A 27049-nucleotide genomic window follows, 5' to 3' on the forward strand; every position below is an offset into this window, starting at 1 on the left:
CAGCTTATTGCGGATTGTTTCAAGCTGCGGCAGAACTAACATTTTATTGCAATTAAATCGAGGCTTTTTGATTTAGAAAATGAGCTACCTTAATCGGATAATTGACGTTCTCATACCTGTAATCAGCGTGACTTAATGTTGACTAAATGATTATGGGAACATGTAATTTTGTGAGATGATTTTGAGGTTAATTTAGTTATGAGACTTGAGTAATTATGTGAAATAAATTAGATTTTAATGTAAAGTTTAGTTGATTTTAATCTTTGAGGCTTAGTTTTATGGTCGAATGCTCAACTAATTTTAACTCAATTAGAGGCTTTGATGAATTTTTGAGACCAAGACCAATCAAGACTAGGACCAAATTTGAGACCGAAATCGGAAAAAGGACCAAGGCAAGAACCATCTTGTACAAGGACTGAAACAACGACCGAAATCGGGCGCAAGACAGAAACCAGAATCAGATTCGTTATCAAGACTGGTATTAGGAGCTAATTGCATCAAAATTGACCCCAATACCCCTCTTTCCCCTACTGCATTGCTTGACGCGTGACACAATCTCAACGGACCCCTCATTACCCCCCTAAATGCGTCCTGGTCCTTGTCCTTGTCCTTGTCCTGGTCCTTGTCGTGGTCCTTGTCGTGGTCCTTGTCGTGGTTCTTGTCCTGGTCCTTGTCCTGGTCTTGGTCTCTGTCCTGACGCATTAAGAACGCACATGAAGGGGTCTGTTAGGGTTTTGCGTCGCGTCAAGCCACAAGCATCCTGAAGTAGTGGACATGGGGTCAAAAACCCAATCTATCCTGTTACAAAACATACAAACTTCCCCCAATTTCCCATTAAAATTCCACAAAAAACTACTCGAATTACAACATAAGCGCCACTCGTACTCAATTATCATTGTCAACATTGATTCTATTACTCAATCCAACTTTATCTACAACTTTATATCTTATCAGAAGTAAATAAACTTTAAAAAAATTACATTAGAAAAATTCTCTCACTTATCATAACCTTTGTTGTTGCTGTTGTTGTTGATGATGATGATGATTATGATGATTTGGTTGCCTTGATAAGCCTCTTATCTTGTCATTTCGATCGGGACAACGACCTAGGTCCATTTGATACGTGCCATATAGACAATGGGGTTGGGTGCAGTCACGACTTCGTATGCATCTGTGGATTAGAGGGGGAGTTTTGGAATTAGAGGATGGTGACATTTTGAGGTTAGGTTCTAGGTAGGCTCATGGTCACCCAGACGGGGGACCTGACGACAGACAATAATGTCAGTCTAGACCAGGGTCTGACAGACAATAATGTCAGTCTAGACCAGGGTCTGACAGACAATAATGTCAGTCTAGACCAGGGTCTGACAGACAATAATGTCAGTCTAGACCGGGTCTGACCCCCCGAAAACCCTTCAGCCAGCAACTCACCTTTGATCACTGATCGTGAATCCTTCCTTTCCCTCATACATCAGCCTACATTCAGCACCGCCACGCTCGCATTTGCACTCACATTTACCCTCATTTGTGAAGACTGATTCAAAGTTCTGTGGGCACTTGCATGTTGGTCTAGATGTTGTTGTGGGTCTTGTTGTGGTCGTTCTTATCTGAACTTGTGATCGTCGCGTTGTTGTCGTCCAAATGTTGGATGCTGGTGGTTGACGTGATGGACGTTGCTGGTTCCGGTAAATGCATTCACATTCTGTGTGATTTCGTACTTTTAATGGTTCAAATGCGTCCGTGTGATTGATCTGAAATGATTAATTGGAATTATTTTTCAATGCTGTGTCTATAAATAGAGTTAAGTTGTAAAATATTTGGATGTGAAAGCCAATTATAGTGGGATAAATTGTAGAACTAATAAAATCGAAATTGTGTCAACAATGAGAATTGAAAAATGTATAAAAATATTGAAGTCATCATGTTGATTTAGAGAGAAAATTGAGATCTTTAAGATACATAAACATGATATTGAGTAAATTAAGATGGGAAAGAATTTAACAATTGGAGATACAAGTTGGGAAATTGATTTTGAGGTTTTAAAGGGGCTTGAGCGCATGTCTCAGTGTCATTTGTCTATCACATGCCACTGTCATGCCACAATCATGTCGCTCTGTCATGTCTGTGTTTCTTGTCATTATGTCATGTCTCTGTGTCGTGTCTCTGTGAGTTTTCTCTGTCATGTTTATGTTATGTCAATGTATCATGTCTCTATGTCATGCATCTGTGTCGAGCCTCTCTGTAATGTCCCTGTGTCATACCTCTATGTCATGTCACAGTCATGCTTCTATTTAATGTCTCAATTATGTGTCTATGTCATGTCGCATTCATGTGTCTTTGTCATGACACATTCATATGTCTATGCCATGTGTCTCTGTCATGTATCTGTGCCATGTCTCTGTGTCATGACTGTATGTAATGTGTCTATGTCATGTCTCTGTCATATTTCTGTCATGTGCCTCAGTCATGTCGCAATCATGTCAAGTCATTTCACTCTGTCATCTCTCTTTAATGTCTCTATCACATGACTGTTCATGTTCGTCTCTCTCAACTCGTCATCCAGTCTACATATGCCAACCAAAGTGCCTCCATGTCTACTACAAAACCCTCATAAATTTCCCCAAACAATTATTTCGATGAAAGAACTAAAAAAAAATTTTGTTTAAGAAAAAATAAATAAAAAATTGGGTCAACGAACATCAATGAAATGGATCATAATAAGTCACATACAAAACACAAACCCATGCCAGAGAGCATTTAAAAATTGTATAAATTTATGCTGAGTCATTGTAAGAATGAGTTGCATTAATTGGCAACGAGCAAGCAAAGCTAGAAAAAATAGTAAAAGTTCCCCTTTTTTTAAAAAAATTAAAATTTATATCGCTTCATTTGGCATACAGCACCAATAGATGCATGTCTTTTACAATGTCCATTCATTACTGTAATTAATTATTGTACTTTAATCATTTGATATTTAAATTATGAATTATTGCTCTCACTTAAGAATGTCGAATAGTTCATTTACATATTAAAAGGAATTTATATTGCATATAATTAAATGGTTTGATGGTCACTACTGGATGTGATGGGGGACAAGAAGCGCAGAATTGTATTGAAATTGAAGTAAATTTATGACGCTGTGACATGTCACAAAGATATGACAAGGAGACACGACAGAGGCATGATACAGATGCATGGCAAACAGGCATGAAAGACACACCACAAAGACACTACAAAGACATGACGGAGACATGACTGAGACGAGTCACAGAGACTTGTCAGCGACATGACAGAGACATGGCACAGTGCCATGACTGAGACACATGACATAGACAAATGAATGTAACATGACATAGACACATAGCTGTGACATGGCAATGACACATGAATGTTACATGAAAAAGACACAAGATTGCGATATAAAAGACATGACAGAGAGACATGACACAAAATATGTCACAGAGACATGAAAGAGTTATGACTGTGACATGACTATGACATGACAGAGACATAACAGAGACATGCCAGTGAAATGACAAAGTCATGCCATAGAGACATGCTACAGAGGCATGACAAAGAAATGGCAGCAACATGACACAGAGACATGAAAGCGGCATGACTTGTCAACAACTCCACAAAAGCTTTCAAAATATTGCCATAAAAAGCTTCATTATCCACCCACAAAATCCCCACAAGAGTCATTAAACTGTCGACACTACATTAATGTAAATTTAATTATCCCATTAAAATTACATTCGCAATTCAGCCACAACATTAATTCTCTTAATCCCTCAATTCCCTCACCATAATCCCCCATAAGACATCCAAAAATAAAGCCATTCGATTAACCCAATTTTTATCTCTTATCAAAATCCACTTACTTAATAAATTATTTATGAATGTCAATTTCCCTTCCTTTACATATCCACAAACTTGTTACCATGACATCAGAAATAGTTGTAAAAACAACTCAATTTTCTACCAATTGAGTGACATTCAAGTAGTCACAACAATAAATTCATGCTTTGTCACTCGACCAAATTAATTCATTCATTTATGCAAAATGGGAAAGTTTCCATTCCTTTTAATTTTTACAATGTTAAATGCTGGAATAAATCAAGTTTTTTATATTTTTAATCGGAATGGCTTCTGTATTCATTGCATTGATTGTGAGTCTTTGGAGCTTCATTAAGATTCATTTGAATGCAGTTTACGGTGTGTTGGACTGTGGGAATGATATTGATGAGCTTGAGGGGGTCATTGAGGGTTATGCAGGCTGTCGTTAATTGACAGAAATGACCAAAATTGACCAAAATTGTCAAAATGAACAAAATTGATCAAAATTCTTAAAAATGATCCAAAAATTACTAAGAAATCACCAAAATCTATGAAAATTTAACCAAATTTTGTCAAAATTTCAGTTCAATTTGCTAAATTTTGTCGATTTTTCTGATAAATTTGACAGATTTTTGATGATTTTTTCACTAAATTCATCAAAATTTCCGTTAAATTTGCCAATTTATTCGAGCTTTTCCTCAACAACAAGCATTTCCATCATCTCCATCACTCTATAATCTCCCAAACTCGTTTCCATTCAATTCCCATGGTTATTCCTACAATGCAGTCACTAAACGCATCTGTGCTTGTTATTGCAGTCAATAAATCTCTACGCCAGTTATTCATTTTTTGCTATTCTTAACAATATCTTTTATGTATTTGTTGTTGGCTGATTGTGGATTTATGTCTTAGGACTGAAAAGGTCTATTGGGGTCAACATTTATTATGACTTGCAAAAAAAAATCATTTTCATTATGGAAATTAGTAGGAAGCGATGGAACTTAACAAAAGGAGAGAAAAATTGCAAAGTTTTTAATGATTGAGTGGGAATTATGAGCTGTAGATGTGATGGATGGATAGGTATTGTTTGGGAAAATGTTGATGTTGGAGAGTAGGATGGGATTTGTTGGATTTGATGTTGCAATTCAGGCTGTGTGAAGTGTTTTGATTGTTAATGATTTAGCAGAAAAAAGCATAAAATTGAGCAAATTTAGCAATAAATTTGACAAAATTCAGCAAATTCAGCAAAAAATTCACCAAAATTCAGCAAATTCAGCAGAAAATTCGACAAAATTCAGCAAATTCAGCAGAAAATTCGACAAAATTCAGCAAATTCAGCAGAAAATTCGACAAAATTCAGCAAATTCAGCAGAAAATTCGACAAAATTCAGCAAATTCAGCAGAAAATTCGACAAAATTCAGCAAATTTAGTCAGAAAATCCAACAAAATTGACTAAAATTTTTAAGAAAATTCCCCAAAATTACCCCTCGAACCCCCACTTTACCCCACAAAATCCTCATCCAATAATTTCCTATTTATCCACAATTCAATAAAATCAACCAACTTCATTAAATCCACATAATCATCAACATGATCATCGTCAATACCACAACTAAGTTTAATCCATCAAAGGTCAATGCCTATCAATACCCAACAACAAATAGTCAATTCCATATTTACTTACATATCGTACATGAAACACATAGGTCAATTCCTCATATTTTTTTGCAACGCATGTCTTCTCAGCTGATCCACAGCACGACGTATCATCACTACATTGATAAATTACATACTTCCTTGGCATGTAAATTTTTGAATGATGATATGGCGTTTCCATCAGCTTCTTATTTGGCCATCGACATAATCCGTCGATTTTTGTTCGTCTGATGTTTTGCATGACGTGCGACCACATGTCTGTTTATGGAAATTTGAGGTTAGAATTGGTTCTTAATGGCTGTAAGGTTCAACTTACCATGCTGATTACTTCTCTGCATTTCTTGAAAGCTCTTGTCAACACCTTCACGTGTCGATAAGTTGTTGATCTTGTAACTCGTCAGTGACTCTTTGTTGGATATATGGTTGGACGTCTGGGTCTGAAATTGAGGAAGAATTGAGAGAATTTTGGATTATTTTTGGTGATTTTTAATGAGGATTGATGGTTTAAAATTGTGATTTTAGTCCTGGTCTGGTCCTTAGTCCTATGCTAGTCCTTAGTTCTTAGTCTTGTCTCTAGTCCTGTCCCTCGTCTTGTACCTAGTTTTGTTTCTAGTCCTAAATCCAGTTCCTAGTGTCTAGTGTCATATTCTAGTGCCATATTCTTGTATTCTTGTCCCTAGCCCCTGGTCTTTAGTGCTTAGTCCCTAGTCCTTAGTCTCTAGTATCCATTCACTAGTCCTAAGTCACTCGTCCTCAGTCTATAGTCCCTAGTCTCTGGTCTCTAGTCTCTAGTTTCTAGTCCATAGTCCTTTGTCAAGTCCCTAGTGTTTAGTGTCCTAGTCTAGAGCCCTAGTCTAGAGCCATAGTCTAGTGGTCTTGTCTAGGACTGAGATTAGGCACTAGACTAGGACTATCAATATAGTAAGGACTATCAAGTATCTTAGTCAGTTCTTAATCAAGTCCTAGTCTAGTCCTAGTCTCAGTTCCTTAAAAAATTGATTAATCATAATCCCTAAACTCAAATAACACCTCAATATCCATCCACACATCTGTCCCAATACCTATTAATACCCACTAAACTCCAAGCATGCTCTCACATTCAAATGACAAGTGTTTAGACAAACAAACAACAAAACATTTATGACATTTGTCATCCACTCTTTATGTCATATTTATATGAAGCACATCACCTTCTTCTTCCTCCTTTCTTTCCTCACTTCTTTTATATTCTCACAAACATTGTTTGACGACGACGACGAATAATCGAGAGTGAAATGAATACGACAACGATCTTAATGATAATCTGAATTGAATAAATGTTTAAAATATGTCAACAATGTGCAGCCTGCTTGTGCATATGCAATATGATGTAATGCAGCATGACGAGAAAAAAACAAAAGAGACAGAAAAAGAAGTGAGAAATGTCAACAAATGAGGGATGAATGTAGACAGAGAAGTTGACAATTATTTATTAATGGCACATGAATCATCATTCTTTGTTGCTGCGTAGTTGTTTGGCTAGAGTTTAATGTGTGACAATTGTTAGGAGAGGTGATGAATTGGTTGATGACTGTGTGGGGGGATATTGGTGTGGATGTAATCAGGTTGAATGAGTGGGATGGTGTGAGGAATTTGGGTTTTAAGGGACACTAGAGACACTAGGGACACTAGGGACTAGATTCAGCGTGAGATTACGGACTAGAGACTAGGAAGTAGAAACTAGGAACTGCAGATTAGGGACTAGGGACTAGACACTAGTAACTAGAGATTAAGGACTAAGAACTAGCGACTAGGGACTAGAATATAAAACAATGGCACTTGAATATAACACTAGGCACTAGGGACTGGATTAAGGGCTAGGAACAAGTCTAGGGACTAGCGACTAGCGACTAGAACACAAGACTATGGCACTAGATTATGACACTAGACACTAGGAACTGGGTTAGAGACTAGACTAGGACTTAGACAAGGAACTAGAGACTAGGAAGTTGGATCTAAGGACTGTAGACTAGACTAAAACTAGATTAGGACTAGATTTGGACTAGAATAGCTTATGGGCCCCTTCCAGTGGTTGCACCCTTCATCAGAGGTTATTTTCGAAGATTGCTGTCTTCTACCGAATACCCATTCCACAGTTGGTTCCTTCAACAGATTTCAACCTTCCTGCAGGTTACCACCTTCTGCTGTTGACCCCAGCGAGCCTTTCATCCGTGAACAATTCTGTACCACTCCTCCCTCTCCCCTCACTCCCTTGATCCTCATATGACACTAAACCATCCAACCCAGCAGCTTCCTCAATTCCCTACCAACCTCAACATGTGTCACTCGGACAATCATTTAAACCAGAACAAAAAGATAAAAGAAGAAGTACAGAGCACTTAAATGTGAAATTATCGCACCTCTTTATTCCTCAACAATTCTCAAACGTCTTCTTCTTCTTTGTTCCGTTCGTGGTTAAGTAAATAAGAGATTACAAGTACTTAACACTTTTTTAATATTTTTTTGAGCACGCAAACAAACTGGAACAAAATCTGTGCTTCAGTTAACAGCAGTGATAAGTTTGTTGTTTTAAGGGCTGATGTTTGGAGTGATTTTAGAGTTTGGGGAACCTTAGCTGACAATGATGATACTATGCAGTATCTACTTCCATAAGCCTACTCTCAGCTTAATTAAATTTATTTTTCTCACAATTTTTTCCATTTATCTTATCAGGCAGTTCTATGAAATTTTGGAATGTTTATGTTTTGTGAAGGTTCTATAAGATAAGCATTTGTTTACTTGGATGTGCTACTATAAACATGAAACGAAAGTATGTCTACAGGTGCAATGAACAAAAAAAACTATTGTTCTTAGGAATAATAAAATGTACTGTAGCTTCTTATCATAATTTTATGATAAGAATGAGTTAGTTTTGATGGAATTTAAAGGGTTTTTATGTAGTCACTTAACAGGCTCGTGGGATTATTGTGTGAACAACGATGCAAAAAGTGCTGGGAATTAGAAACTGGCGGAAGTGAGGCAGAAGTTATCTAAAGACAGGTCCAGCTTTCGACGAACTCTAAATGCGGCAATCCCTAACTAAGTAGGGCTTACCCGAAGTAAGTAAGTCAGTAACAGGCAAAAAATACACTTTTGGGTACCGAAAATATATTACTGTATCAAGAAAGCATGTTATTTGCCTGTTCGCCGTCGATACTTAGGGGTAACGTCATTAAACAAGCTGAATATCCAATATTTTGAAGTTAGTTTTGAGCTTCTGACTGATAAATGAATAAAACTTTGAGAGAGTCTAAGCTAAAGCAGTGTATTTATGTATCAGATACAGAGCTCGAAGTCGAGTCGTGTCGATTTCAACCATATCGACTTCGAGCTCTGGTCAGATATGTCGGATAGGATAAGCCCATTCGGGAACGATTTCTTTTGTGGTGGGACGGAATGGTGAAATTTACATGACTGGTAGGATACAGTGGTATAAATGGTTTGACAAAATGATAACTGTACTGTTTCAATTATGGCCCATACCGAACTGTTTCAGACTTTGTGGATGGCAAGAAATCACGAAAAAGACCGAAGAATTCCTGGATTGAATGTGTTGAAAAGGACGCTAGAGTCCTTAATATTCCGAACTGGCAGAAGGTTCTGAAGGATAGAGCTGTCTTCAGACATTCCCTACGCGCGGCAATGGGCCCTCGTGCGCCCCAGTCAAGGAAGTACGTAAGTATACCAAACTGTACCGTCCTGTACTATCACAAAGTAAATCGGTCCCTAATGGGTTCATCCAATTCGATATATCTAAGACATTGCCTTAGCCTAGTCTCAGACTCTTAAAATTCCAGAAAAATCTGATCAAAATGAAGCAGAAAATCCCATCACAATCTCAATAAATCATATTTAACAACTTCAACAGACATTAAAAATGACACAGAAACAAAGCATGTAATTAAGTCTTCAATTTTTATTCATTTCTACAATTTTATATTTCCATCCCAGATCAAACAAACTCCAAAACAACAAGGAAGTATTGTATCGTCTAGGAATTCTCATGTAAATCATGTGACGCTTGTCATAAATAATAAGTCGTAAAATTAATAATTTTATGCTAATTTTTTTATTGTTAGTCATCAAATCGGCACCGCTGCTTTCACTAGAAATAAGTCCATAAAATCCATAAAAGTTGCAAGTCAAGCCTGGCACTGTAACTTTCTTAAATCATATCAATTAATAGTCTCAATTGACTTAAAGTCAATATAAAGGCACGAATATCACAATATAAAGGGCAAAATTGATATGAAGTTGTTAAATATTACATTGCATAATGCTCGACAAGCTTTTTATATCCAATATGATATCATAATCAATTGTTACAAACAATAAAAATTGAATTGAGCATTTTTCACAAGTCTCGTAATAAAGTGATCAATGGATTGTTTGAATAAAAGGGCTGTAGAGATGGGCGGTGTGGGTTTTGTGGTCTGATTATACTGTCTGATAGTTTTGTTGGTTGATGATTTGGCATGTCAGTCTGTTGGAAGCAGGAATTGACACTTTAGAGGAGGTTCGGCGTCATTTGATGATATTCCAAGTTCAAATGGATCTTGTAATGATTTTAGGGACTTTTAGGAGTCCATCAGTGACTACAGAAGCTAGTCAAAGTCCATTTCGGACGTCATGAACTCACTAGAGTCTATTAAGAACTAATGGAGCTCTTTAAAGCCTATCAGAGACTGTAAAGTAATGTCAGAGGCCATAACAGACTATATAGGCTCATTATAGATTGCTCAGAGTCTGTCTGAGCTATTTAGAGTCTGTCGAAGGCCATCTAAGTCAACCAGACTCAGTCAGAGTTAGCCAAGCTCAATCCGAGTCAGTCAGAGTGCAGTCAGAGTCAGTTAAAGACAGTTAAAATCAATTAAAGACACCCAGAATCAGTTAGAATCATTCAGAATCAGTTAGAGCTCCTCAGAGTCAGTCAAAGTGCAGCCAGAGTCAGTTAGAGACCCTTAAAGTCGGTTAGATACGGTCAATGTGCATCATAGACCCTAAAAGTCACCCAGAAACCCTCAAAGCCTTTCAATCAATCCAGTCCCGAACATCCATCCATTTTGCCCATCCATCCAATCTCCCCAATCACGTCCATAAATGAAAAGAAAAAAAAAATTGTTCAAATAATAATTATCAATCATCATATATTGCATGCAGCCACTTGAACGGCACACACACAACACACATTCCGTATGAAGGAAGAGAGAAGCACTGGCAATAAACACATTTTTTTTTATAAAGCATACTTGAATGAAACGTCAAGCCCTAACGATTAACAGCTCTCAATAAAAGTAATATTTTATTGTTATTTATGCACGCCCAGAGGAACCGACGCAGGCACCGACGACTGAAGACGGGTTTACATCACTTTTGCTTTCAAATGCCTGACACATATCCATCGACGATGTAAAATTTCAAATAAAAAATTATTGCGAAAGTTTTTTTTTGAATTTGATAGACGATTTGTCGCCGTCTGGCTTTATATAGCTGCTCTAGAGGTCGTGTCGGCTGTCGAATATCAATCAAAAGTTAAGTGAAAATTACTCAACAGGCTTAAAATTGAAACTTTGACTTGTGATTTAATGTGACAACATTATTAGTAGTTATTGGACATAGTCGAGTCAATTTGATTGATGGATGTTTAACTAATGCAGCTAGAGGTATTTGTGGAATTTTGATGCTTAGATGCGGTTATGGTTGGTGGTTGGGATCATTTGAAATACTTAGTTATGATTTAGTTCAGATTAGAGTTTAGTATGTTGACATAAAGTGGATAATTCAGGTTATAGACTGAATAGTGCTGTAATATGGTTATGAAGATCTGATATGAGCAGTTTGGTGTGACTGCAGGACTTTCCGGTGTTTTGCTTGCATTTCTAGAGCAAATAACTTGAGTAGCATCAGGCTAACCACTCGATCGATCAATAACTCGACTTCAGGTCAGTGTGACTCTAAGTTGAGGCCGGATTCGGTTCAAATCCGACTCCATGATACCAAACAAGAGGCAAAAACCATGCGCTCGAGAGCTTACCTTCTTGACGAAGGTGCACGAGGGCCCTTGATCGTATTTAGAGTTCGTCGGAAGCTAAATCTGTCTTAAAAGAGCTTAATCATCTTAAATATACTAGATTCGTGAGCGTTGCTCTTAGCTTACTCTGCTCTTGAGGTTTCGCTCTTTGTCAGCTAGATACAGACAACACTTGTCTAATGTCGGATTTTAGATTAAATAACCAACTTGCGCTGTTCGGCTTTGTTGCTCTAGAAAAGCAAACAAGACTCCACAGGGTCCTTCATTGTCAGGAGTTTGTCCATATCCGAGATCATGTCAGAGTCACAATGACCTGATGTAACATTTTTACAGTGCAGATCAGAGTTAATGGAACTCAATTTTTAAATTCGACTCCAATGGAGTACTAAGCATAATGGAGACTGACCTCAATGAATGCCTATGCCAACTCTGGAATAATCAGCCAATTTAAGACATCCCCAAAACTACTCCAAAACTACTCAAAAACACCAAAAAACAAATCAATCAAATCAAAGTTAAAATCCTCTTATGACAATGATGAATTTGAGATGAGCTAATTGAGTGAATTATGATTGATCTTTTTGAGTTCATCTCATATTAATTGAATCTGAATGAATGGAATTGTTGTGGATCAGTTGCTTGTGAATAAGAGATGGTCTTTTTGGGTATGATTTGGGGGAGTATTAAGGAGGTATTAAGGGAGTATTGGGTTAAGGGATAAACATCCTGCAAGTTGCTAAGAATTAGGGAGAATAAGAAGAAAATTGGTCGACACTTGGAATTGAAGTATCTGTAGCTTAGTAGCTATCCAGAACAGCACAATGTGTTCGCTTGGGTGCACTGCTTCAATGCCATATTAAAGATAAGTCGTAAAAGAGCTCATGGAAGACCAAAGAACTCTTGGAAGGAAGCTGTCGATACAGACAGTATTTGCAATTGGTAATTCGCGAAGGAATCCAGCAAAAGCGCCTGCTTTAGGCATCATCTGACGGAGGCCATGGATCACAATTGATCTGTACAACCATGGAAGTAAGTAAGTAAGCATCGAAGCTGATTCAGTCCCATTTTACGGCTTATAATGAGGATTGTCGCATTGTGCTGCTCGGGAAATGGTTTACTAAGCGATCTTAACTAGCTATGGTACCCTATGGCCTCCTGACCTCCTTTAGCATCAATACTTCCAATTTTTTTCTTCATTTCCAATTTAAATCAACTTTCATCGCCCAAAGTTCCCAAAAAAAATCACCATAAATTCCATAAAAATCCATAAATTCATATTAGTTCGACCTCTTGAGGCTGAACAGCCATTTTTCATCCACAAACAAACATTTTCATACTCGATTAATTTTTTTTATTTTGTTCCTCAATTTCTCATCCACATCTTAAATCAAAACTGGCATCAAATTTCCTCTCAAGCACAATTCACAACAATTGAAGTTTTTGCTCTTTATTTTATGAAAGGGAACCCGCTATGTGCTGCTCAAAAAAATTATTGCATTAACAAATAATTCAATTTAGACTTTGAATATAGAATGAGAAGCAGGAAGAATAAGAATTAAAAATCCCATAAAGTCCAATGAACTTCCAAACGAAAAGATTGCATTTCAATTTTCTGATTTTTTAATCTCAATTTTCTGGCATCGCACATGAATCAGTCGTTCACATATGCTTGCTCTGGTTTTTGGCTTGTAGTTGGAGGGGGGTAAGATGGTTGGGAAATTTTGGGATAAAGTTTTCTTGGATTGAAAATCAATTTTTTTGGCATTTTAAATGAAAATTTAACAAATTTTCAACTTGGACAATTTTTTTCAAAATTTTCAAACTATGTTACCCCCTTGAATTCAAACTCACAACAAGAAAATTTCAAAATTTGTCATTTTTTGAGTTTTTTGAGCAATTTTGATCCAAAATTCAACAATTTTTCATCTCAGACAACTTTTTCAAAAAATTTCAACTATGTTACCCCCCTAGTTCTAATTATGACCAACAAAAAATCAAAATTTCGATTTTTCCTATTTTTTAACATTTTTCCATCTCATACAACTTTTTTTCAAATTTTCAAACTATCTTACCCCCTCATTCAAATCCCAAACATGAAAAAAACTAAAATTTGATCTTTCCTGATTTTTGCGCTCTTCTTTTTCATTCACCATACGCGGTCTTTGTAGAATCAACTCATTGACTGCATTGTGCATTGTGCCTTATTTCTTGTTGTTGTTGTTGGTCTTTTAAATTAAGAGCACAGCAGTGAGAAAAGAAAAAGAGTTTTTAAGATCAAAAGGAAGAATGCTTTTAATTATTTCATTGTAAGGCATAAGAGGAAGAGATGCCTGTAGGGCAAAGATAGAACAACAAAATTTGTAGAATTTAAATGCAAAATGAGGAATTTAAATTGATTTTGCGGGGATTTTGGAATGCTTTTGTTCTGTTTGAGATTTGATTATTGATGTGATTGGGAAGATGAAAGGCTGGAGTGGCCGACTGACTGACTGGCTGGATTGCTAGATTGCTGAATTGCTGACTTGCTGAATTGATGGCTTGCTGAATTGATGGCTTGCTGAATTGTTGGATCGCTGAATTGCTGAATTGCTGGCTTGCTGAATTGCTGAATTGTTGGCTTGCTGAATTGCTGAATTGCTGGATTGCTGTATTGCTGGCTTGCTGAATTGCTGACTTGCTGAATTGCTGGATTGCTGTATTGTTGGCTTGCTGAATTGCTGAATTGATACAAGCCCCAAAAATGCCCAGAAATTGCCCTGTCTTTAAATTAATCACCTAAAAATCCACAATAATCTCAAAAAACTCGATAAATTCATTCTACAACATCAAGTCTAATAACTCGACATCTCACAATTCCCCCCATCGGAATTCCTAACAAACTACATTTCACGCAAATATTTAGTGAAACATTTCATAACAAATTATTTCTTGTTCGATGTGTTAAAAATAAAATTATTTTTTTCGCAAAAAATGTAAACATTTGCGTTGATGAGTGACTTATAGCTGCAATTTGCTGCTGTTCATTTATAGTACGGGAAGTGAAACTTGACATGAAATTGATGATTTGAATAATATTAATGAACTTTCCAATTTTTGCATCTGCGTGTCTTTTTAAGAATTAGATTGTCTTAATTTCCTCTTTGGTGAGTCTTCATTTGTGCCTGCATATGATGTGATTTGTTGCTTCCTTTGTGTATTAGATGCGCCGTTGTTTGGGTGTTTTATGAGTCATGCTAATTAGTCATGATTTTGAAATTTTTATTTAATTTTATTCATGCTTTTTGGCTTGTCTTGTGATTTTGTGTCTACATAATGTGTAGACAAGTTGAAAAATTTGTGAGTTGTAAGACATAGCCGTTCGTAATGTTCAGCTTGTTAGCCAGATAGATTGTCAGCATCCCAGCCAACAATTCAGCAAACCTGCTGGACTTCAGCTAGCCAAAAAGTCAGCAAGTCAGCAAGTCAGCAAGCCAACAATTCAGCAAGTCAGGCATTCAGAAAACCAGCTAGCCAACAATTCAGCAAGTCAGCAATTCAGCGATTCAGAAATTCAGCAAGTCAGATGTCCAGCAAATCAGCTAACCAACAATTCGGCAAAAAGCAGTTAGAATAAGATGGGATAACTTAACCTAGAGTTGGGACAGCGGTAGGTTTGGTGGTTCACTCTAGGATAGTCCTACCTACTTCGGGTGATGTAGGGTATAGGGTATCGCGAGAAGGTTTTGAAGCCGACTAATGTTGCTTACTATGAATTCTTAGAGTTTTCTATCTTTTCCATTTATTTTGCTTCATTCTATATCCAAAATTATCCATCATTATCCTTCCCCATCCATCCTTTTGCCGTCCTATCCATACCTATTTGTTCCTATCCCTTTCTTATCATTCCATATTCTTCTCTGTGGCTCCATATTCCTCCATATTCCTCAATATCCTTCCCAATCTCTCCCTAATCCTCCCTATCCTTTCTTGTTACTCCTTATCATTCCCTATCCTCTTCTATCATTCCCTAACAATCCCTATCTCCCCCTATCTACTCTTAATACTCATTAAACACCCATTCTTAACAAACAATCCCAAAAATCATCCAAATGCTCAACATAACCTACATTCTAAGTGTCAAATAATCAAAATTCATTAACAATTTTCCGCTTTTAACTTCATAATGCGTGATTAATCCACAAAAATGTCTCTAAGTCATTTAATTAAATTCAAAATTTTAACATCCACGTCTTCAACCGTCCGTTAAACTAATTTTTATTACTTGTTTCGAGCATTAAATGAGCATTTTAATTAAGTTAAATTAAAATTGAATAATTTATGAGCTTTTGGTTAAAATGGAAATTTTTGTTAAGTGTTGGGGAAGCAACAAACAGCATAATTGAGAAGATATACGATGATGAATGTAATATTAATTAGTATTATTGAGTTTGGCTGTAAGCCTTTTATGAAGGAGGTGAATATTGGCGTGTAGTTATGCAAATTTAATGCAAATTCTAAGGTGTCATTTTGTGTGTGTGATGCAATAAATTTGCTATGCATATTGAATTAAGTATGAAGATTTCAAACAGAAGATGATGATGATGATTGATGTGAGGTGTTAACATAAGGTATGTATGACAGGTGTGGACTTCAGGTGGGTAATTAGGAGGGTCAACCCATTTAATCTGTTTTTGAACAAAATTTTTTAATTTGGATGGGGTTTTTTGAGAAAGTAAATCCAATTGTTGTCGAATATTTTGGGGTTCATGAGTATAATTCAAGGAAACTTGGATCAACCTTCACCCTAACCCTCTACCGTACCCTCTCCCTTCTCCTATCCCCATACCCCTTCACCTTCACCTTCCCCTCTCCACTTCTCCCCCATTCAAAGAATTTCCAGATACACCCCTGGTGCATTGAGTTTCATTTAGCGTGGCTAGTTGTATTGATATTGTATAATACGTATTCAGATTGTTGGTAGGATTGTCAAGTATTTGAATATTTAGTGTCTGATAATGATTTGTGTTTTGTAATGATAAAGAGACTTATTTCTTGCCGGAAATATGGTGACGGCGCAGTGTCCTAGTAAAGACAATGTGTTGTTTAAGAAACCTCTTTGAACATCAATTTGACATACATTAACCATAAAATTCATTAAATAATAACCCTCAAATGAATTTATTCAGCATAAATTCAAACTAAATTTCACAATCAAATTAAAAAACATAATAAAAATCTTCTTTATGTCACTCGAGAGAACATTCAGAAGTTACGATCACGATTCATACAGTGATAGACTTTAACAAGCAAAGAAGCCGGTATTAGGTACCGTAGTGGTATTTCTGTAGGTTGAGATAATGCTCTCTGCTGTTAGGGTCGCCTGTTGAGGACGTTTCCGTACGACTAGCGAAATACGTTAATTAGGGTATAGGTTAGAGGACATGCGTTAGGGCAGTGATGGACGGTTCATGAAATTTTCACTAGTGTATCGCGACACGCAGGTTGGTCACCAATGGCTTAGGGGGTTATGATTGTTGATGAGTTTGAATATTGGTTCATTATTAAGTTCCAAAGTATTCCGGTGGGGGAAATGGAGGTTCTGAAAATAGAATTTTCAGTATTACATAATTTACGAATATTCCCCATCTACATCATCATTCTGAACAAAACACACAAAAAACATATAAATTTAAATAAATTTTACGACTTTTCAATTAAAAACAAAAAAAATTCTTTCTGATTTCTTTGAAATCACATTGATCTTCACACGACAATAATGTAATGTAATGTCACATGTATGATGCAATAAATAAACAATTGTGACTAAGTGCGATATAGAAAGACTTTTTTATATTATGTTTAGACATTCAGTCATGTCAGTTTTAATCCCAATGTGTGGGTATTTTGAAATTAATAAACTTAAAAATTTTTTGATTTATTCACTTTTTAACTTTTACTTTCAACTGTGTGTGGCAACTGTGAAGTGCTATGGGTGGATATGACACTAAAATTTCTTTAGGGATATCAAAAATGCTGGTAGCATAAACATTTACACATTAATGACTCATTCAATGTCATTTAAATCAGATCAAAGATAATAAATATGTTGATTGTCATTGTTGGTTTAATGGATATAAAAATTGGTATTTTTTTGGAATTTTTTGTTATTGAAGCTGCAGGGTTAATTGAGTATGATGTGATTTGGATGATTATGATTGTTATTCTGTTGAACATTCAGAATTAGCAGAAGGTTTTGAACCATTGGGTTATTTGTTCTTTAGTTCTTTGGTTCTTCGGCCTTTTCTCTTCGTTTCTTTGTTCGTTATTCTTCGACTCTTCGGATCTTCGGTTTGTCTTCGGTATTTATTCTTTGGTTGTTCTGTTTGTCTTCGGTATTTTGACCTATTGTCTTCGGTTCTTCGGCTTATTGTCTTCGGTTCTTCGGCATATTGTCTTCGGTTCTTCGGCCTATTGTCTTCGGTTCTTCGGCCTATTGTCTTCGGTTCTTCAGCCTATTGTCTTCGGTTCTTCGGCTTATTGTTTTAGGTTATTCAGTCTATTGTCTTTGCTTTTGTTTGTTGCATCATGTATCAACCATTCAAATCTCTTCAAAACCCTCATCATATCAATAATCAATCAAAAAACAATCACAATAATAACCCAACACAATCACAATTCAACCTCACACTTGACCTTTTTGTGATGTCAAACACATTCATTCACAGAACAAAGAATTCTTCTAAAAAAGAAAGTTTCATAATTAAAACTTTAATCTGACTCATCCGGACGATTCACAAAGTAAGGCATCAGATCAATCTCAAAATAATAAGAAAATTTTAAATTCGCATTAAATAAATTAAATATTGAAATATTCTCTAATTAACCTTGTCACAATAAAAGTGTGAAAAAACTTTCACACTTGTTTGATTTTTTGTTTATAAATGACTTTTTGAAACAAAGGAAATTGACGTATTGCAGGAAGTAGTATGTGAGATGACTGTGAGTCAGTCAAGAATAAATATCAATTCCTAGGAAAAGGGGATTGAGGTTAATGCGTAGATTTTAATGATTTTAACAGGGTTGGTGGGACATTTGGGAGGGTGGATAAGGGTTGGCACGCAGGTAGACAGTATTGGTATTTATCATCGGTTTTTCAGCCTATTGTCTTCAGTTCTTCGGCTTATTGTCTTCGGTTCTTGAGCCTATTGTCAGTACATTTGGAATTGGCAATTTGGCAGATGGAAGACAGCGATAGAGGCAGCTTTAGGGGTCATGAGAGGTAGGTCATGGACCACAGCTGATCTGTACACCTTCTGAAGGTTCGTTGATACCACCTTGGACCCCAAGATGCCCTACAGAAGGGATCATCGATGAATAATGCCAATCTACAGAAGATGAGCTCGTAAGCGACAATACCCGGCTCTTGGCAACTCTGATCCGAACTTTAACAGTCCAAAAAGGTACCTCAACTGTACTCCGACCTCCACCAGTCGATGCCCATCCACAATGCAGTCTTACCGACCATTATCTTCACCATCCCCACTTTTTCGCTGCTAATTCAGTCATATCAACTCTAAATCACTCCACAAACCACCCAAAATCCATCTCAATTCATCATCCATCCATCATTTCCCAACTCATCAACACCAAATACAGTACATAACCTAAAACTCAACATCAATAACACCTAAATCAATAAATAAAGCCCTTATTAATCAATTCTCAATCTTTTTCTTTACCCACATCTGTTAATCTTAGTCATCAACCTTTAAGTCATCAAAATAATAAATAAATCCATCCATCCATCATAATACAGTCATGAATAACAATAACAATGACACAAAATGAGCAATAAAAACATGAGGAATGGCATCAATGACGAGAGCACTTTAGAGACCACGCAAAAATAAAGCAAGACGATAAAATCTAATCAAAATCACATTTAATGTCAATTAAATTAAAAATTATCATCTCATTTAATCGGACTTTGTGGCTGTAAAGCTGTGCGAGTCGTTGTCGATTTTATGTTTCACAATCTTATACTGAGCATCTGTCAGCTGTGATGTTGTTGTTGTTGTAAGGGAATTTTGTCAGAATTTTAAGGTGAATTGTTGACATAGTAGAGTGTCTGGAAGGGATAAGGGGTAGGAATGGGCGATAATGTGGGTCCTGGTGAGGGTGGGCATGACTCTAGGTAAGATTCGATATAAATCAGGATCAGGAGCAGCATGACTCTTGCCCTTGGGCAGATTTGATTGATCTCGACCTTAGTTCAACGTCTAGTCGGCTTAGGATTTGATTTTTGGCAATTTTTAGCATTTTCGAGGCATATGACGCATTCCAGACCTGATGACAATAATAAAGCCTAGAATGAAGTCTAGAATGGCAACTCCTACGCTTTTAGAGGTATATACCCCTTCTCAGATCTGATGACAGTGAAGACAGGGCTATATGCCCAGAATGAAGACGGACCAGGACCAGATTTTTGCCAATTTTTACGTTTTCCTGGTTAAATGACACATACCAAAGCTATATGCCTCGAGTCAAGTCTATCTAGGATAGATTTCTTTCAATTCCTACACTTTTCAGGGTATTTGACACATACCAGAGCAGATTACAGTGATATTGCCTAAGGCAGAGTTAGCAGGACTTCTGGAGTTAGTCTCTAGTGGATACCAAATAGACTAAAAAGTCAGACTCCACTCTGTATGGTCTAATTGAGCAAAAAAATGGAATATTTTGGAATTTTGTCTTGATTTTCTTGTTTTTGAGTGAAAAATTCCCAAAAAATCGTAATCGGACTCCAAGACTCCAAACCTGAGCCCTGTCAACTCAGTCTCTTAGGATATACCCAAGCAACCAGCCTGTGAGTTGCTCAAACTGATCAAAAACTGCTTCGGATGAGAACATCCATCCACATCAATCTGACAAAATCATCACATGCTCATTTATTTACATCTTATATCCCATTCAACTGATTTTAAATATTGTAACTCTCTGCTTGCTTGGGGAACGTTCTGAAATTCCGTAACACTTAAAAATTGCAACTTATAGACCTCATTCCTCACAGTAGTGCCTACAGTTAGCTGAAGTTAAATCCTCTTGGGCCGAGCTGAAGTTAGATCCTCTCGAGTACTCTCGAGTACACCTTGTAACTCCTCTTCGCACTGTAACTCATGAAATCATCCACTCTGTATCAATATTGTCCCCCTAACAGTCACATAACTTCCAAACAATCCCCATTTACAAAATGTAAAAAAAGAACAAAAAAAATACGCTGATTTTTACAACTTTTTGTTTATGCATTGATTGCGGTTGTAATGACTATGCGGCTTTTTTGTCAATTGATTAAAAGTGGGCGATTGAGTGTCTGTACAAAAGGGCCCTTTTGTAGATCTCGTTTATGATACTTTAAATGAATCGTTTATGGCACACGTGGTTTTATGGATTTACAAAAGGTTTCTCAATATGAAAATTGAAATTTGATGAGTTATTGAGATTATTTTGGATATACCGCGGTGCGGATGTGATGTCTGGGAGCTGATTTTGTTTTGAAGATTGATGATTAATTGTGGATGGTTGGAATGTTGTCGGAAGGAAGTTTTGGGGTTTTGTAGGTCAAGAATTGGGGAATGTTGAGAGTGTTATGAGGTATGGGGAGTCTGAGGCAGTGCTGTCTAAGCTGTGGGATAGCGCATTATTGGGTAACGCATTATTGCATAACGCTCTTGGGTAACGCACTTGGGTAACGCACTTGGGTAACGCATTATTGCATAACGCACTTGCGTAACGCACTTGGGTGACGCTCTTGGGTAACGCGATTTGTAGAGCTACATAACCTATAAACGACCCCAAATCCCATCCAAGGTTCCCAATCTCAATTCTCAATCTCCAAAAGTCCAATCCACAATACGGAAATCAAGTCGAGAAGCCCCGAACCAAAAAAAAAACATCAAGAAAGCATAAAAGAAGCCGTCAACAAAGCAATTAATTACAGTCAAGTAGCTGTGAAATGTTTACAATATATTTTCATCCATTTCCATCGTCACATCATTGCCATAAGCCATAAGTATTAAGAACATCAAAACATAAAGGTCCACGATGTGAGTCACACACATTAATCTGTGACATAATTTACATACAGAAATTGTTGTTGTTGTAAGACGATACAGACATCGATTCAACATGTTTCTGTGACTTTATACTTTAATTTTTATTTTTAGTCATCACAAGATGTGAAAATGACACGAAAAAAATTAAAGCACGCGAGATTTTTTTTGCAGTTTTTTTTATTTTATGAATATTCATTTCTAGGTTTGAGTTTAGGCATCGATGCATGTTTGACATCAGTTTGTGAAACATGTATATTTATTGTGGTGTTCTAAGAAGAAGATTGAGGAGAAAAATTTAGGTTTTGTTGATTGAAAAACGAGTAAAATTGGAATTTATATGAGAAATGTTGATGACAGGTGTTGAGTTGGATAGGTTAATTGATTGTCTGACTAACTGATTGACTGGTATGGAAACTTTTGGAAATTTGCGTCATTCTTTGCTCTTCTCCGCTTCTTTCGGTTCTTCTCGGCTCCTCTCGGTTCCTCTCGGCTCTTTTCGGCTCCTCTCGGCACTTCTCGGCACTTCTCGGCACTTCTCGGCACTTCTCGGCACTTCTCGGCACTTCTCGGCACTTCTCGGCACTTCTCGGCTCCTCTCGGCTCTTCTCGGTTCTTCTCGGCTCTTCTCAGCTTTTCTCGGCTCTTCTCGGCTCCTCTCGGTTCCTTTCGGCTCCTCTCGGTTCCTCTCGGCTCTTCTCGGCTACTTTCGGCTCTTCTAGGCTCCTCTTGATTTCTCTCAGCTCCTCTCCGCTCCTATCTCCACACCTCTACCCACACCACAATTCCATTACACAACATCAATTTCCTAAACACCTCAACTTATTCCCCATAAATTGACATAATCCTTCACAATCAACTCCATCACCACATGATGCTTAATTATTTTGTAAACGAACCAAATGACAGTCCATAATAAAAAAGAACCTTCATTACTGCTCATACAGAAGAAAAATATTCAATCTTGTGCTGATTAATGACATGAAACAATCATGTGAGAAAGTAATCAAAAGGAATTATGTATGATAATAATATGAATTAAGTCACATCATTTGCAATTAAGTGCAAAAAGGAATGACTTCATTTATTTAGTGACATTGGTGACTGCGGGCGAGTAGTTTGTTGATATTGTGAGATGGGGAAGGTAGGATGTTTTGGATGGTAGACACTTGGAGCCGAGTTTTTCGGTATAATCTTATTCCTAGGAGCGGAGAAGAGCCGAAAAAATCCGAGAAGAGTCGAGAGGAACTAAAAAGAGCCGAGAAGAGCCGAAAAGAGCCGAAAAGAGCCGAAAAGAGCCGAAAAGAGCCGAGAAGAGCCGAGAGGAGCCGAAAACAATCGAAAAGAGCCGAGAAGAGCCGAAAGTAACCGAAAAGAGCCGAAAAGAACCGAAAAGAGCCGAGAGAAGCCAAGAAAAGCGGAGAAGAAAATCTTACCCGAATCCTGTCCCAACCCAGAGTCACTTTTGCCTAGAACTAGATTCTCAACTTATTTACCAACTTATATTATTCAACTCAGTTCCTCAACCTTCAATCTCAGTCCTCAATACTGCATTAACTCCACTAAAACAAACAAGTCTATTTACTCTCCTGTCTATTTATAAAAATAAAGACGAAATGGTTTCAATTACTCTGTACAAAACTCTTAATAAGCATCATGCTGGTTACATGCACAGTCAGTACAGAACTACCATCGATCTACTGAAGATTAATTTTTACTGCATATATAATTAAATGTGACATGAAACATGTCATATAGCGTGTGTCTTGCTTTATCGTGGGTTGAGAGAATATTAATTAATGCGTTTTGTAAAAAAAAAAATTTGATGTGTTTTTGGATTGTCACAAGTTTTAGAGTTGTTCAGGCTTGTAATGTGGATGGTTTTGTGGGTTTTAAGGAGGAATTTTAGAATTTTTATGGTTTAATTTGGGAATTTAGTGTTTAATATTGGAAACTGGATAGATATGAATCTACTGCAGTCTGACTTTATCAGTCAAGTTTCATCAGTCGGACAGGAATCCACTGCAGTTCAGCTAAGTCCGACTTCAGGAGTTCAGCACAACTCTGTTTTAAACAATCAGATTCAAAACACATCCTAACACATGTATACATTGAGCAAACACAGGGTATTCTCACTTTTGTTAGCATATTCAAATAAGCTATCCTTAATAGGGTTCGTCCAAAGGTGCAGACCTACAGCCATGGACAAACTATAAGGTACAGTCGAAAACAGAAGGTCGATGCATCTTAAAATGCAGATAATGATGCAGATCTTCCGAGCCGAGAAGAGCCGAGAGTAGCCGAGGGAAACCGAGAGGAACCGAGAGAAGCCGAGGACTAGCCGAGAGTAGCCGAGTGTAGCCGAGAGTGGTCGAGAATAGCCGAGAATAGCCGAGAGGAGCGGAGAAGAGATAGAACAGAGAAAAGAGAGATATTCAGTATTAATTTGAGACAAAGTCAAAGTCCAGTCTAAAGCCAGATTCCAGATCGATTACTAACGTATGCTATTCGGGATGCATCACTGACATCTCAAACCATTCTCTTTATTCCCAAATTTTAATCCATCCTCAAAAATCTCTCACGAATTGTACACAAAAAAAATTCTTAATTCCAATTTTATAGCTCAAAAAAAGAAGATCGTGACGATCATGATTGCATTCAGTTTGTATATTTTACTTTGTCTTCGCTTCTGCGGTTTTATGATATCTTCTCCGTCAAGTTATGACTTAACAACAACAAAATATATTCGTGGGTGGCAAGGGCAAAGGTTCTTGTAAATTCCTCATTTTTTGGCCTTCATTAAGGTTTTAAATTACTACAGCTTGTAGGTGCAAGCATGTAAAATTGCCTCGGGATGAGAATTCACTCTCTTTGAGGTCACAATCATGTACGTAAATTATAAAGTCATTATGTCGAGTCGCGCACATGAAGAAGAAGAAGATAATGAGAAATGAAGCACAAAAAAAAGTGAAAATAAGAAGCTATTTGGGATGAATTTTTAAGATTCTTAGTACAATGTTGAATGGATTAAGGCATGAATGGTATTTTAATTGCCATTACAAGACAGTTTTGGTGCGGTTCGAGTGGCTTTTGTGGCTGTTGGATTGGATTAATGAGCAGTTGTTGGTGTTATTTGAACGATTTTAATGGAAAAATCTTGAGAAAATTTGATGCTTTTTGAGCCCAATTCAGCCATAATTTAAGCATTTTCACCAATATTGAACATTTCGGGTAGAATCAACTATTTTAGTCAGTATGGAATATTTAGTCCATTTTCAAGTATTTCAGACAATTTTAATCATTTCAGTGTACATTGACCTTTTTTTCCAATACTAATCGTTTACCCAAAATCTAATATTTCGGATTATATCGACTGTTTCAGGTAATTTCAAATATTCAGGCAGTATTGGCTATTTAGGTTATGATTGATGTCTTTGAACATCATCGACTATTTTGATCAAAATTAACCATTTCATCCAAAATTAGCCATTTTACCAAGTAAATGCTAATGAATGAAAATGAGCATAAAGGTCAACCACGCACCTCTCGATTGCCGGTCAAGTGCTCAGACCACTAAGCAATTCGGCTTTACTATTTAAATTGGCAATTTGCCAAGTATGGTCCAATTTTGACAATATCAACCTTTTCGTCTAATTTCGACCATTTCATCCAGTACCAATGTGATAGACCATGGATCACAATTGATCTGTCCGACCAGCAAATTAAGTAAGCAACTTCCATTTTAGGCATTAATCACCATTTCTCCCTAATATCACCCTTGTCTCCCAGTTCCCATTATTCTGCTCAATTCTCACTAATACATCCATTTTTCCTCTAAATTCATCTAATCTTACTCCCTTCAATATCCATCAAAATCCCTTTTACAGTAGTTGACAACCTGTGTGTCGCGGCACCTGCGAAAAATGCCTTGAGCTGCATGTCAATTGCTGTTTCGATCAATGCTTCACAAGAAGGTCGATCGAGACTTAACATTAAGGTGTCCCGCAAAAAATCAAAGGTTGACCACCACTGTCTGGTTCCTGCCCTATCAGATTACACATTCATGCATTCACATCCCATCCCTAGTCATCAAAAACCACAATTTATACAGCATACATTTCTCCCATCCAATCAACCATAAAATTAATTAAAAAAAAGACATGCTTAATATTCTTACCTGACTTGATCTCGTCTGCACGTGAGCATCATCACTGACTCGCCTATTCGCATCACTTTCATCATCATCATATTCATCATCATAATTATCAATTGTCTTTGTCGATGTTGGAACTGGAGTTGTTGTTGTTGTTGTTGTTGTTGTCTTTCCACCATTAAGTCTCTTATGTCGATTCATGACACCAAGACCGTATTGATGTTGATGAATTGCAGGCATTGTCTCATCTTCCTGTATACTATTGTTGTCTATCTCATGTGTCTCATGATGGCTGTGCTTCTTATGATGATGCCGCAATGGCTGCAATTCCTCAAAATCTATTTTATTGTCTTTATTTATTGTATTTCGGTAGTCGTCGAAGGCCTCGCGGATGTCGTGAATTTGATTGCTGTTGATTGTTAGGAATTGATGCTTATGACGATGTTTATGATGATGTGGTGATTGTTGTTGACTTGTTGATGCTGATGTATGGCTGATTTGATGTGTGATGGACAGGATTAATATTAGGGTGAGAATTGATTTTTGGGGGGATTTTTGCCTTTGCCGGTGCATTTTTGTGGATTTTTATTTTTTTTTTGTTTTAATATTTTTTTCACAATTCTTCACTGGTTGCTTTGGTTTTTTATTTTTTTTAAATTTATTTCAGTTTTTGAATTTTTTATTTCGATTTCTAAAATTTTTAAGATTTTTTGTTTCTTTATTTAACTTTGAAAAATTGGAAAATTTTAAATTTTTTGAGAATTTTAAATTTTTTTTGAATATTATGAATTTTTAAACCTTTTAAAAATTTTTAATTTTGTAACTTTTTAAGTTTTTCTATTTTTTTAAACTAAAAAGTTTATAAAATTTCTAAAATTTTAAATTTTTTAATTTTTTGAAATATTTAAATTTTTTGAAACTTTTAAAAATTATTGACAATTTAAAATAATTAATTTTTATGAAAACAAAAATAAAGAATTAAATTTTATTTTTTATAAAAAAAAATTCAATGTTCCTACAATTTTAAAATGTTCAACTTTCTCTTGAGAGTTTTTGAAATTCTCAATTAAATTTTTTTTTGGGAACTTTAAAAAATTTTCAATTTTTTATTTAATTTTTTTAATTTAAAATAAAATTACAAGAAATTCAATTTCTTTAAAAAACTTTTTCAATTTCTATATAAAATTGATTTTTTGAAATTTCTCAAATTTTTTAAATTTCTTAAATTTTTTAAATTGTTTTTA

General features: G+C 36.4%; 1 protein-coding gene across 1 annotated transcript; it reads right to left on the reverse strand.

Annotated features, from left to right (window-relative positions):
* Nucleotides 1–42: 42 nt before the first annotated feature.
* LOC139089386 (uncharacterized) lies at nt 43–26454 on the reverse strand. The gene is made up of 5 exons (XM_070638922.1): nt 25830–26454; nt 5811–5931; nt 5523–5752; nt 1432–1751; nt 43–1171 (listed from the first exon to the last, which is right to left on the reverse strand). Exons 1-5 carry the CDS (start codon nt 26376–26378, stop codon nt 1003–1005), a joined length of 1389 nt encoding a protein of 462 aa, XP_070495023.1. The 5' UTR covers nt 26379–26454; the 3' UTR covers nt 43–1002.
* Between the last annotated feature and the right edge of the window lie 595 nt (nt 26455–27049).

Source organism: Chironomus tepperi, unplaced genomic scaffold (assembly GCF_022539635.2).
Source record: "Chironomus tepperi strain 1889 unplaced genomic scaffold, CSIRO-AGI_Ctep_v1 contig_13, whole genome shotgun sequence".
Taxonomy (NCBI): domain Eukaryota; kingdom Metazoa; phylum Arthropoda; class Insecta; order Diptera; family Chironomidae; genus Chironomus; species Chironomus tepperi.

Bases quoted from the DNA above. Each gene is read 5' to 3' on its own strand.
- LOC139089386 (XM_070638922.1), bottom strand. From the start codon at position 26,378: ATGCACCGGCAAAGGCAAAAATCCCCCCAAAAATCAATTCTCACCCTA. The intron at 5,932-25,829 runs GTAAGAATATTA...CCTCAATTTCAG, and splicing joins TGCAGACGAGATCAAGTCAG to ACCCAGACGTCCAACCATAT. The intron at 1,172-1,431 runs GTGAGTTGCTGG...TCTAATCCACAG, and splicing joins TTCACGATCAGTGATCAAAG to ATGCATACGAAGTCGTGACT.